This window comes from Bos javanicus, chromosome 3, assembly GCF_032452875.1.
Source record: "Bos javanicus breed banteng chromosome 3, ARS-OSU_banteng_1.0, whole genome shotgun sequence".
Taxonomy (NCBI): Eukaryota; Metazoa; Chordata; class Mammalia; order Artiodactyla; family Bovidae; genus Bos; species Bos javanicus.
In genome coordinates, this window is record NC_083870.1 from 101,342,391 (window position 1) to 101,356,726 (window position 14,336).

Sequence of the window (14,336 nt, forward strand, 5' to 3'; positions counted from 1 at the left end):
CAGCTAACCTAATTATATCCTCTAGAGCAATACAAAAAAATTGTGACTGCCCATGTTTTAAACACTGTGATGAGTATGTGTTAAATAATACTCACTCCTGTATTTGGTTCCAAAAGCATTGTGAGCAGGTGCCCTGTCCCCTGACTTAGTCACACAGGCATGGCCAATGGCTTTGTTTGATTTTCCTTTTTGTGTGTGATTCAGTGGAGCAGCGTGACTTCGTTGGAGTGGACAGCACAGGCAAGAGGCTGCTCTTCATGGCTAATGAAGCAGACTTGGATGAGGAGCTGATCATTAAGGGATCCATCCTACAGAAGTAAGCCCTGGGGTTTTTCTTTTTGGCAGTTCTCCTTGTCTTAAAACAAAATAAAACCACCCAGTGGATGGGAAAGACAAAATGAAAACTAGATTAATCTGTGTGAAACTGACAAAAGTATGTGAATGTTTTCCCATGAGGTAGGATAGAGGCTTTTCTTCACCACACAAGCTTAGCTTTTCCCTGTCTTTTTTGGCCAAGGTAGAATCAAATCCTGCTTCAGAGCAGAGCAAGTGGCTGTGGAGAGAACAGGAAACAGAGCTATCTTTCTGACAGTGTTATAGAACTTCCTGTTTTTTTTTTTAACTATGGTAAACACACAATATAAAATTCATCACTTTAACCATATTTAAGGGTACAGTTCAGTAGCATTACATGCATTGACATTGTTGTGAAGCAGATTTCTGAAACGTTTTCATCTTGCAAACCTGAAACTCACAACTCTCCTTTATCTCCTCTCCCCAGTCCCCGGTAACCACCATTTGACTTTCTGTTTTTCTGAATTGGACTACTTTAAGTACCATTTATAAGTGGAATCATATACTATTTGTATTTGTCACTGGCTTCTTTCACTTAATTAGTATAATGTCCTCTAGGTTTATTCACATTGTAGCATGTGTCAGAATTTTTTTTCCTTTTCAAGGCTTCATAAATTCTATTGTGTATATACATCACATTTTCTCTGTTAATCAATCAGTGGACATTTGGGTTGCTTCCACCTCTTGGCTTTTGTGAATAATGCTGCAGTGAACATGGATGTACAAATATCCCTTTGAGATCCTGCTTTGAATTCTTCTGGATATATACCAGAGGTGAGATTGCTGGATTATTTGATAGTTCCTGTTTTTTATTTTTTGAGGAGTGTCCATACTGTTTTCCATTTTACAATCCCACCAACCATGCACAAGGGTTCTAATTGCTCTATATTCTCATTAACATGCGTTATTTTCTGTTTTGTTTTGTTTTTCATAGTAGTCATCCCAATGGCTACACATAGGCAACATAGTCACATTTTCTTTAATCAGCATTTTATTGACTACTTCCTCAGCTTGGACTTCAGAACCCACTATCCTCAGTGGACGTCACTGCCTGATGCCACTACATAGTAATGCTTAATAAATGTTTGGAGCCTGGATGAAATGAATGTGAGAGGGAAAATTGGGAAAGAAAAATGTCTTACTGGTTGGTATGTTTTTTCCACTGGTTGGTGTGTTTTTTCCTGTTTGTTTTGCTCTCCAGCACAGTAGAGGTAGAAGACATATTTTAGAGTATATATTTTAATGAAAATGAAGTTAAACTCTAGTTTCAATTGGCCCAGTTACTCCTGTGGATAAGAGTTCTATATTAGAGCTTTGGTTGTCTCATCTGTAAAAATGAGTTTAATAATAATAGGGCTGCTATGGGAAATTTGTTGTTCAGTTGTTCAGTCGTGTCCAACTCTTTGCGACCCCGTGAACTGCAGCACACCAGGATTCCCTGTCCTTCACCATCTCCTGGAGTTTGCTCAAACTCACGTCCATTGAATCAGTGGTGCCATCCAACCATCTCATCCTCTGTCATCCCCTTCTCCTGCCTTCAGTCTTTCCCAGCATCAGGGTCTTTTCCAATGAGTCAGCTCTTCACATCAGATGGCCAGAGTATTGGAGCTTCAGCTTCAGCATCAGTCCTTCCAATAAATGTATGTAAAACAGTTAGCATAATGCCTGTTCCATAGTAGGTGACCAAAACATAGTAAACATCACCTATAAATAAACAGCTCTTGAGAAAAACACTTGTGGATTAAAGTGGCTACTTCAGATTATACCACAGAACTTCCTACTACTAGTTTCTAATCAAGTGTGAGAAATAATTTAAAAACCGGCAGAGGGTCTTCCCTGGTGGTACAGTGGATAAGAATCCACCTGCCAATGCAGGGGACACAGGTTTGATCCCTGGTCCAAGAAGATTATACATGCCATGAAGGAACTAAGCCCGTGCACCACAACTGCTGAGACCGAGTACTGCAATTACTGAAGCCTGTGTGTCTAGAGCCTGTGCACCACAAGAGAAGCCATTACATTGAGAAGCCTAGGCACTACAACAAAGAGTAGCCCCTGCTCGTCGCAATGAAGACCCAGCACAACCATTAAGTAAATAAATTAAAAAATTTAAAAACTGGCAGAGTTCCAACAGTAGCAAACACAGTAGGATAATTAAACACAATAAAGCTCAAAAATTGGTGACCAAGGAAAGAAGCAAGATTCCAATGAGGAACAGAAAGGAATAGCAGTGGGCTCTCAGCTCCACCCTATCAGCATTCCCCAGAAGCCATACTGATGTGTTAATGAAATCCTGCAAATTCTCACTAATAGCTCCAGATCTGAAAAGAAGCAAACTGAGTACCTATCTGTACACTTATCTTCTGACTGAGAAGCAGTGGAAACACTGCTGAGGAGTAAGTGATGCACCAGGGAAAATGAACAATTTTCCCTGAGGTTGACTCTAACAGAAACAAAAGATCTGACCTTAAACAATGAACAGGTGAAATAAGGTGAAGCTAGAGACTTCCATAGGAATGGGGTAACTCCTTAGGTATATAGAATGAAACAAGAATGTTTAACAGAATCTTGGGAAAGAGAAATAATCGAACAAAGACTCTACGGTACCTTGGTGAGTTCCTTATACCCTTTCCATCTCTCCCATGCACATCATTCCCTGAAGCTTTAGAAAAGTACACAGAATACAAAATAACCAAGACTCACATGATAGCCACTCTCAAATATGAAAGGATGAAAGATAAGAATTCATCTATGGGACTTCCTGGTGGTCCAGTGGCTAAGACTCTGCATTCCCAATGCTGGGGGCCTAGATTCAGTCCCTGGTCAGGAAACTAGATCCCCCGTGCCACAATTAAGACCTCACGTACTCTAACTAAAAGATCCCACATGTTACAACTAAAACCCAGTGCAGCCAAATAAATAAATATAAACATTAAAAAAAAAAGAATTCACCTATAATATATCACACTAAATAAAACAAGCATGGGCTTCCCTGGTGGCTCAGTGGTAAAGAATCTGCCTACCAGTGCAGAAAACATGGGTTCCATCCCTGATCCGGGAAGATCCCACATGCTGCGGAGCAACTAAGTCATGCACCCCACAACTGAGCCTGTTCTCTAGAGCCTGATAGCTGCAAATGCTGAGCCCACTAGCCACAACTACTGAAGCCTGTGCACTCCAGAGCCCATGCTCTGCAACAAGAGAAGTGACCACAACGAGAAACTCATGCACTGCAACTAGAGAAAAGCCTGTGCAGCAAGGAAGACCCAGCATAGCTAAAAATGAATAAAACTTTTTTTTTTTTTTAAAAAGCTGAATAAGACCAAAAGAATCAATGGATCCAAATGTGCAAACTTACAGCAAAAATTAAAGCAAGAAAAATGTACTGCAAAAACCTGTCCTGAGAAAAACAACTCAGTGAATATCTGTATACAGGTCAGGAAGCAACAGTTAGAATTGGACATGAACAATAGACTGGTTCCAAATAGGAAAAGGAGTATGTCAAGGCTATATATTGTCACCCTGCATATAAGTTATTTAACTTATATGCAGAGTACATCATGAGAAACACTGGGCTGGAGGAAGCGCAAGCTGGAATCAAGATTGCCAGGAGCAATATGAATAACCTCAGATATGCAGATGACACCACCCTTGTGACAGAAAGTGAAGAAGAACTAAAGAACCTCTTGATGAAAGTAAAAGAAGAGAATGAAAAAGTTGGCTTAAAGCTCAACATTCAGAAAACTAAGATCATGGCATCCGGTCCCATCACTTCATGGCAAATAGATGGGGAAACAGTGGCTGACTTTATTTTTCTGGGCTCCAAAATCACTGCGGATGGTGACTGCAGCCATGAAATTAAAAGACGCTTGCTCCTTGGAAGGAAAGTTATGACCAACCTAGACAGCATATTAAAAAGCAGAGACATTACTTTGCCAACAAAGGTCCGTCTAGTCAAGGGTATGGTTTTTCCAATGGTCATGTATGGATGTGAGAGTTGGACTATAAAGAAGTGTGGTGTTGCAGAAGATCTGCAAGGAGATCCAACCAGTCCATCCTAAGGGAGATGAGTCCTGGGTGTTCATTGGAAGGTCTCTTGTTGAACCTGAAACTCCAATACTTTGGCCACCTGATGCAGAGAGCTGACTAATTTGAAAAGATCCTGATGCTGGGAAAGATTGAGGGCAAGAGGAGAAGGGGATGACAGAGGATGAGATGTTGGATGGCATCACCGACACAATGGACATGGGTTTAGATGGATTCCGGGAGTCGGTGATGGACAGGGAGGCCTGGCATGCTGTGGTTCATGGGGTCACAAAGAGTCGGACACCACTGAGTAACTGAACTGAACTGAACTGAATACAAAGAATTTCCTTACAAATATATAATTCTAAATAAATTTATATTTAAACAAAGAAAAGGCAAAAAATATATATATAATTCTACAACTGCAGAACAACTCAATGGACTGTGAATTTAATAAATAAGAGTTCAGTGATGAGATGGTGTTATGAAAACAAAATGAGATAAAAGAAAATATTATAGAACCAAGAAAATAAATTGAGGACCAAATAACTACAGGATTAATTAATTTTAAAATTACGTAGAACAGAAGTGACACAACTGAAAATCAAATTTTATATATAAAGGAAGAATTTAAGATATCCAGTACTTTAGATGAAAATGAGAATAATTGAAATTAGAATCTAGTAGACATAAGAGAGAAAGATAATTCAATATAATTAATATCTCATGTGGTCAAAAGATGCATTCAGAGATACAAAGGATTCTTGGTAAAATAATTTAAGGATTTGGGGGAGGGGCACGCCATGCAGGATCTTAGTTCCCTGACTGGGAATTGAATCCCTGCCCCCTGCATTGGAAACACAAGAGTCTTAACCACTTGGACTCCCAGGGAAATCCAGCACTTGGTTTTAAATCTTCTTTTACTCCCCCAGTGAATCATTTAGGATTTTATTATCCAGAATTATGAAGGATCCCAAAAAGAGTATCAGTTCAGTTCAGTTCAGTCGCTCAGTCTTGTCTGACTCTTTGCGACCCCATGGACTGCAGCACGCCAGGCCTCCCTGTCCATCACCAACTCCTGGAGTTTACTCAAGCTCATGTCCATTGAGTCAGTGATGCCATCCTACCATCTCATCCTCTGTTGTCCCCTTCTCCTCCCACCTTCAAACTTTCCCAGCATCAGGGTCTTTTCAAATGAGTCAGTTCTTCGCATCAGGTGGCCAAAGTATTATTGGAGTTTCAGCTTCAACATCAGTCCTTCCAATGAATATTCAGGACTGATTTCCTTTAGGATGGACTGGTTGGATCTCCTTGCAGTCCAAGGGACTCTCAAGAGTCTTCTGCAACACCACACTTCAAAAGCATTAATTCTTCAGCACTCAGCTTTCTTTATAGTCCAGCTCTCACATCCATACATGACTACTGGAAAAACCATAGCCTTGACTAGACAGATCTTTGTTGGCAAGGTAATGTCTCTGCTTTTTAATATGCTGTCTAGGTTGATCATAACTACTTCTGAGGAGTAGGCGTCTTTTAATTTCATGACTGCAGTCACCATTTGCAGTGATTTTGGAGCCCAAGAAAATAAAGTCTGCCACTGTTTCTGCTGTTTCCCCATCTATTTGCCATGAAATGATGGGACTGGATGCCATGATCTTCATTTTCTGAATGTTGAGCTTTAAGCCAACTTTTTCACTCTCCTCTTTCACTTTCATCAAGAGACTCTTTAGTTCTTCTCTTTCTGCCATAAAGGTGGTATCATCTGCATATCTGAGCATAAAGCATACTTATTTCCTCAGACAACTATACATTTTAGAGAGACGTGACAAACACTGTGGTAGAGAAAAGTAGACACCCATTTCAGTCCAACATTTACTTGTTGGATTGAATTAGAAAAAACTACATACATATATCAGGCTGTTGGACTTTTAAAAAATCATAGTTCTCACAAAAACTGAGAAAATTTGTTTGTAACCAAATTCGGTAGATGGTTGATTTGGAAGGTAGTCAGTGGACTCATTTAATTTCACATATGAATCCGTCCATGGACTCATTTAATGTCACGTTGCCCTTTAATGTTGCTGGAGTTTGAGGCTGCCAGCAGTCTCTAAGTTCTCAAGAGCGGTGTTCATAAATTCAAATCATTTTTTTCTTCCTCATTAACTCTGGAAAAGATACTGAGTTTTTGTTATTTCTGGTATCAGAAGCCTAAATGATCAACTGCCATTTCATATCAGAGGAACATTTCTTTTATTCTTGTGGTTGCAGTCTGAGTGCTATCAACATATAGCTCTTTCCTAAGTACAAAGTAAACCCTCAGAAATGCTAGTGTTCTCTCCTTAAGTGGTCATGGCCATCAGAGAGAGCCTACTTTTCCTCTAACATAAGGAAAGCATCATGGTGGTGGTGGTGGTAATGGTGATGATGACAAGGAAGACGATAAGACAGCAGCTCTAGTTTTTCAAATTTTGTGCCTGGCATTATGTTAAAGCTTTTTTTTTTACAATACTTCTATGAAGTAGATTCTATTATATGCCATTTTACAGATGAGGAAATGAACAAGGATTAGTTAGAAATAAGAAATTCCAATAAATATTTGTTGAATGAATAAGTGGGAAATCACCTAGTGACCAGCTATGATTGAAAGTCTATAATCTAGGGCTTGGCACTCTGATGAACGTTGAGGTATAGAACAAGGATTGGCAAACTTTTTCTATAAGGGACAAATAGTAAATATCTTAGACTTTGCAGACCATCTAGTCTCTGTTGCATTTATTCAGCTCTGCTGTTATAGCACAAAAGCATCCATAGATATGTACCAGATGAGCATGGCTGTGTTCCAATAAAACTTTATCTACGAAAACAGGAAGCAGGATAAGCCAGCTGGCAGGCTGTAGTTTACCAGCCCCATTAGAGTTTTTTTTTTCCTCTCCCTGTCTATAAAGAGTATCTATGATGGAGCCATTTTAACGTAGCTTGTTTCTGACAGCAGTCAGGATATGGCAGACTGGATGTGGAATTTTTTCTGTTGAGGAAAGAAGTAAGAGGGTTCTTACAGATTATTTTTCCTAAACAATTTATCAAAATAAAATTTTAGGAAACAGAGGAGGATTTCTTTATATTTTAGAAGAGCCAAGAACATAAGATGCAATTAAAGGATATCTCTTATTGTATTGACAATATGATCTTTTTTATAGATATTTTAGAATCGTGCTATCACAGCTAGAAGGTCATTTGGCCCATATATTTCAGATAATGATACTGGAAGCCAAGGGAAGAAGAAGTTGTTCCATATCATTTATCTAGTTAGAGACAGGCCTTTTCCATTTAGTTCATGCTTTATACTTTTCAGGAATACTATATTCAACTGGCAAATGTTTATTGAGTTTCCTCCTCTTGTTAAACCACTGTTTTGGTATTTAAGGAGGCAGGAGACTATCTCAAAGAGTTCACATTAGCCTTGGTGGAAGGGAAGGTTATGCATATAAAAGCCTAACAAACAGTAGTAAACAATATCAGATTCTGAACAATAAGGCCAACAGTGTTCTAAAAATTCAAGGGAGGCATCAAACTCTAGGGGCTGAGGTGATCAAGAAAGCAAAATAGATTAATTTCAGCTTGAAAAATGGATTTGGGTCTGATATAGAAAGGTACATGTGAAGCTGAATCCTGTGTGGGGAGAATGTTCTGAGCAAAGGTGTGGGAGACAGGGTATGCAAGACTTGTTTAGAAACAGTTTGGCCCAAATGGAAGCTCTCTATTGGGGAGCACCAGGAGTTGAGGCTGGGAAATTAAGTTGGTACAAAAATAGAGGGGCTTGAATATTGGGGAATTATTAAAAACATTTTGAGCAGAGAGAGAATGCTTTCAGTTCTGGACTTGGGAAAGGTAATCTGACAGTGTGCAGTGTGCAGGACAGGTTTAAGATATAAGACCTGAAAAGAAATCCAGTGTTGCATTCCTAAATTCACAAGACTCCAAAGAGCAAAGGGATTGTGTCCTCTGGAATGCAGAAGGGACTACTTGTGATCATCTATTATTATGTGAAACAAGGGATCTGACTCATTTATGCATCCACCAAGCACTGATGTTTATGCTACATTAGATTGGCAGGTTTATTCATAAAATTCTTAGAAGCCAGAGTCCTATGTTTTTGTAATCACAGCTAGAAGCTGGAGATTGTCTCCTGCTTTCTCTTTAACCTCCTTGGGAACTAGTTTGTTATTCTGTATGGTGAATTGTTAGTAAATATCTTAGCCTCAGAGTTCCCTGCCAAAGAGAGCAAGGTTAAGCATGATAGGAGCAAAGAAGATGGACATAGCCAAGAGGTAAGGTGAAAATGAAGAGCAGATGGAGGTATATTTTTCCTTCATACCTGTTGATCTCAGGGCCTTGAGTAAATGCTGGGGCAGATTTTCAAGCATTTTTTGAATACCAGAAGACAGTGCTTCCTATCTTTCTTTTCAAACTGAATTTCCAAAGGTAGGAGTTACAGAGCCAGAAGCCTCTTGTTTTCAAGTTTTCTTACTTTTATATGTACTGGTTGTAGCAGAAAAGGACAGTGAGGATGGAATGTACATCCCATGTTTTCTCACTGTCCAGTAGAGGATGAAGTATTTGCTTGACTGCAAATAATGTTCTCTTCTATTGGGCCTTGGACGTATTTGGTCCTGGAAAATAAGATAGTGTAAGACACTTGAAGTAGGAGTTCTGCTCAGCCTATGGTCAGGTACAGAGACATTCTCCCTCTGTCATCAAGTAGTACTGATAACTTTATTCCAGTGGGCCCAAATTCATCCTGCCTCAGTGGATTTGGAGAAGGCACAGCATCCGTCAAGCACCTTTCCCATCTATCAAATTGATGTATTACTGACTTGGAGAGGCAGTATAGGTAGTGGAAAAGAATGTTGAATGTTACTGATAGAAAGAGCATGGTACTAGAAATTCAAGTCCAGAGAATTTGGAATTTAATCTTGAGAGAGAAAAGCTGTATGACCTTGAGCAAATCACTTTGCTTCTCTAAGCCTCAATTTCCCCGGCTGAAATTGGCTCAGTTGTTCTTTAATGGCCCTTCCCCAGCTCTTAAATTCCTATTTCTGAAAGACATGTGTTTTTAATAATTTGTAAGTAAACGTGTTTGTGCCAAATATTTAATAAGAAAATCATGTGGCTTTTCTCCAATGTTAGTTGTTTTCTTTTGAATACTAGTCGAGGTTTTTTACTGGAAGGATAATGAAAATATTAAAACAAGCTTCTAAACGATGTCTTTTAAAAATTGAATAAAATACTCACACATTCATCTTGGAAAAAGACAGGAACTTAAGTCAAAACCTCAAGGATCATGGCCACATCTCTATTTCTGGGACTACAGATGATGAGAAATGGGTTCACATTCTTGATTATTTTGCTGATGGTGTGGAAAGTCTTGAAATGCGTTCTGTTTATCTACATTAGGATCCCCACTGCTACTAACCAGCTGAAACTCCTCAAGTACTCCTCTAAACTTTCTAGTGGGTAAAAGCTATGCTGCCAATTTCTGATCTTTTCAGGGCTTCTGCAGTACAAATCAGGTGCTCAGCTTTCTTTATGGCTGGTTTAGAATTCAGCTTTCTTAGGTATGCTAAGTCTGTTACCACTATCCTTCTTTACAGCTTCCAAAATTTAGTTACTTTCCTCTCCTGGTCTTTGTCCTTGGGTTTGTAGGGAAAGAGCAAATTAGCCAAGATAGCAGTGGTTAGGCGCTCTCACCCCACGTTCTCTTGCTCTCACCCCATGTTTTGTAAATAATGACTTTGCATGGTTACTAACAGCTGAGATCCTTTGTAGCACTGCATGCACCTATCAAGCCCTTGAGGCTGTGTCTGCTGGGTCAGCTACAAGAGACTATAGCATGTCTGCTGCTGCGCCAGCCCAGAGAGAATAAACATGTCTGCAGTTCCTACAGCTCCTCGAAGTTTCCTCTAGCTTCCTCGCTGGCACCTTGCCTAACCTGGCTTCAGTGAACAGTGAGATAGTTGGCGTAGTCGGCAGGATACACAGCAGGTAGAGGAGCCTGAGGCTCCAATGGATGGAGGAAGCCAGTGGCCATGGTCCTGTCAGCATGGGCCCCAGTGGAAGATCGGGAGACAGTGGACAAATCACCATATAGCATTGAGAAGGTGTTGCAGGTGATAAGTTCCCATTTGCCGGACAAGGTGGCATGGACTACCACTGGCACCATGGGTGGATTTCCTGACTGCCCTGAAGGCTGTGCAGAGATGCTTGGAAGAACTAGAGCAATATATATTGGAATTAGAGCAAGAACTTCGTGGCCTTAAAGAACCCAGTGTGTCTGACAGTGAGACAGAATTGTATCTTTTTCGGACTACAGGTCCAGGCCTCCACTTGTTAGTAAGGCTTGTCATGCAGCAGAAGGATGGGGCCAAGAAGGTGAAGTCCCGCTAGGCCTTGGGTACCAAGGAGGCCAAAGAGAAGAGGAACGGCACCAACTCTGCAGCCAGGGTGAAGTCCAGAAATGTGAGCAAGGAGCAACCCCACTGTAGAGAAAGAAGAAAGGAAAAAGGGAAAGTGAAACCACAGAGGCAAGTTTAGAGCTGGATCAGGTCCTGCTGAACCCACCTCTGTGGAGCACCGAGGAAACCACTGAGTCTGCAGACAGCTTCACAGGATGGCAAGTGAAGCTCAGAAAATACAATGAGGACCTGGACTTCAAGGTGGTGGGTGATGACTGGGAAACCATCACCATGCTTGGAATTGGCTGGACATCCACCCTATCAGCTTCTGTACTGGTCTGGCAGGCGGAGGAGCCTCCAGAAGATGACAAGCATTTTATAGGCGGCATGCAAGTTGCCATTTGCAACAATATCTTGTCCACCTTTTTGGTTCCTTAACTGCCACCTCAATAGTGGCAGGCTTGGGAGAAGTAGTGGAATGGTGGCAGGCGAAGGGGATTAGACGTGTGAAGACCCTGAAGAGGGTGGGCCAACTGGTAAAGGCCCCATCCGGGTTCACAGATGCAAATGTGGGCTGATTTGCTGGCAGCGGGAGTTGACAGAAATAAATTTGATGAACAGCCTAGTGCTCTGCTCCTAGAGCTATGGAGGCAACTGAGACCGGAACAGCAGTTTACCAAGTTTGGGAAACACCGACAGCAAGAGATATGGGTGGTTCAGCTAGAAAATTACATGGCATCCAAGGATGTTCCTTCAGATGCCCTTTTCCACTTTGAAATACTGTAAAGGCTGTGTGCTTACCTTTAGAAATTGGATGGCTCCCTGTGCGGAGGTATACTATAAAGGCTGTGTTCCATGATTGCTACTAACCTCTGATGCTCTTGCAGATTTAGAACAGTGTGCACCAGAGGTTATAAGGCATACAGAATCACGTGGATGGGCTGTGAAAACTCCAAAAATCTGCTCTTTGAAGGGGTGGGCCTGGTGCGTGTGTGGGGTTTTGTGGGTCCTTAATAAAAACCCTGAATTTTCAGGGCCCTGCAATTTCACAAGGACAGACAGTGGACTAGACTTGGCCATGGAAGATAAAGGCACTCCACATGTGGTGGGTGGCTCTTCTAACCCCATGAGGACAAGGACTGCAGCATGAGTTCCAGGTGATACCTGGAGTTGGGTTTTGCTATGTATTAGGGATGTAACTATTTGCTGTTGTAGCATCTACTGCTGTTGCAGAATGTGGGTTCAAGGGTCAGTGTTACTAAGCCAAGGAAATATCGCAGAAGATGGACTGCGCCTGGATTGTGAGGTGAGAGACCCTGAAGGGGTAGAATATAGAGAAAGAGCAAATTAGTCAATATGGTGGTGGTCAGGCCCTCTCACCCCCATGTCCTCTTGCTCTTACCCCACATTTTGTGAATAATAACTTTGCATGGTTATGTAACAGCTGAGATCATTTGTAGCACTGCACACGTGCATCATGACCTATATAAGCACCACCTGAAAAGCCCTTGTGACTGCCTGCTGGGTCCACCAAGAGAGAATATAGCATGTCTTGCTATTGTGCCATCCTGGAGAGAATAAATATGTCTGCAGTTCCTACGCCTCCTCGAGTTCTCTTCCAGCTTCCCGACTCATGCTTTGCCTACCCTGAGTTCAGTGGACAGCAAGACAGGGGTTATGCCTTCAAAAACAAAAATTAACAAAAAACTATTTACTGTGACTTCCCTGGCAGTCCAGTAGTTAAGACTTCATGCTTCAGTAGCAGGGGGCACAGGTTTTATTCTAAGTCAGGAACTGATCTCGCCAGCCTCAAGACATGACTCCTGTCTGCCAAAAAAAAAAAGCTTACACAAAGCGATAGATAACTGAGAAGAGAATTGAGCATAGGAGAGTCCTGGGATAATCAGTGTGCTATAGTCTGAGCCCCAAGGATCATGTTATACATCTTTAAAAATATATTTATTTGGCTGCTTGAGACTCTAGTTAAGATGTGCAGGCTTAGTTTCTCAGTGGCATGTATCAATAAATCTATTTTTTTTTTAATGATATTTCAAAGCAGTCAGTGTTCTACAAAACAGATGATTCACTCTAATCATATGGCTTGTCAGGGAAATACAAAGGGGTAACTTTTTTAAACTGAAATTGCCAAATGCATTGTGAAGCTCTGATTCAGACAGACTAGCCATAAAAAGAGAAATCTGGATTTGGATTGGATATTAGATGTTGTGAAGTTGTTGATAATTTTATTATGTGTGGTGACATAATGATTGTATTTCATAGTCCTTATCATTTGGAAATACATACTACACATACTGGAATATTTACCGTAAGATGATTTTGTGTCTGGAATATGCTTTTAAAAACTATATTAGGGGGGGGGAGGGGAAATAAAAAAAAAAAAAAAAACTATATTAGTTTGCTATTAACAAATCACTATAAACTGGGTGGCCTAGAACAACAGAAGTTTATTGTCTTCACAGTTCTTGAGGCTAGAAATCCAAAATCAGGACATTTTCAGCATTGGTTCCTCCTGAGGTTTATGAAGGAGAATCTGTTCCACCCTTCCATCTTCTGGAAACCTCGGGCATTCTTGGCTTGTAGATGGCATTCTCCTCGTGTCTTCATATTGTCTTCCTTCTGCATATCTGTCTCTGTGTTCAAGTTTCCCCTTTATTAAGGTACTAGTCCTGTTGGATTAGGGCTCCTCCAAAGTCACTGCAGACGGTAACTGCAGCCATGAAATTAAAAGATGCTTACTCCTTGAAAGAAAAGTTATGACCAACCTAGATAGCATATTCAAAAGCAGAGACATTACTTTGCCAACAAAGGTCCAGCTAGTCAAGGCTATGGTTTTTCCAGTGGTCATGTATGGATGTGAGAATTGGGCTGTGAAGAAAGCTGAGTGCCGAAGAAATGATGCTTTTGAAGTGTGGTGTTGGAGAAGACTCTTGAGAGTCCCTTGGACTGCAAGGAGATCCAACCAGTCCATTCTGAAGGAGATCAGCCCCGGGATTTCTTTGGAAGGAATGATGCTAAGGCTGAAACTCCAGTACTTTGGCCACCTCATGTGAAGAGCTGACTCATTGGAAAAGACTCTGATGCTGGAAGGGATTGGGGGCAGGAGGAGAAGGGGACGACAGAGGATGAGATGGCTGGATGGCATCACTGACTCGATGGACATGAGTCTGAGTGAACTCTGGGAGTTGGTGATGGACAGGGAGGCCAGGCGTGCTTCGATTCATGGGGTCGCAAAGAGTCGGACACAACGAGCTACTGAACTGAACTGAACTGAATGACCTAACCTTAATATGATCATCTACAGTTGTCATATTTCCAATTAAGATCATATTCGCAGGTATTGTGTGTTATCTTTTGGGGGGGACACAATTTAACCCATAATAAATACTGCAGCAAAAAGTTTTAAAGATTAGAAAATGTTGATAATTGAAACTATTTGGGCACATAGGAATTTATTATGTTTTTCTCTTATTTTGTGTGTGTGTG

The 14,336-nt window shown here is 41.0% G+C and overlaps 1 protein-coding gene across 1 annotated transcript in view; it reads left to right on the forward strand.

Moving 5' to 3' along the window:
* EIF2B3 (eukaryotic translation initiation factor 2B subunit gamma) overlaps nt 1-14,336 on the forward strand; it is a 117,711-nt gene that overhangs the window by 57,448 nt on the left and 45,927 nt on the right. The window contains exon 5 of the mRNA XM_061413125.1: nt 205-316. Coding sequence (XP_061269109.1) covers nt 205-316 — 112 coding nt within the window. The remainder of the gene's footprint in view (nt 1-204; nt 317-14,336) is intronic.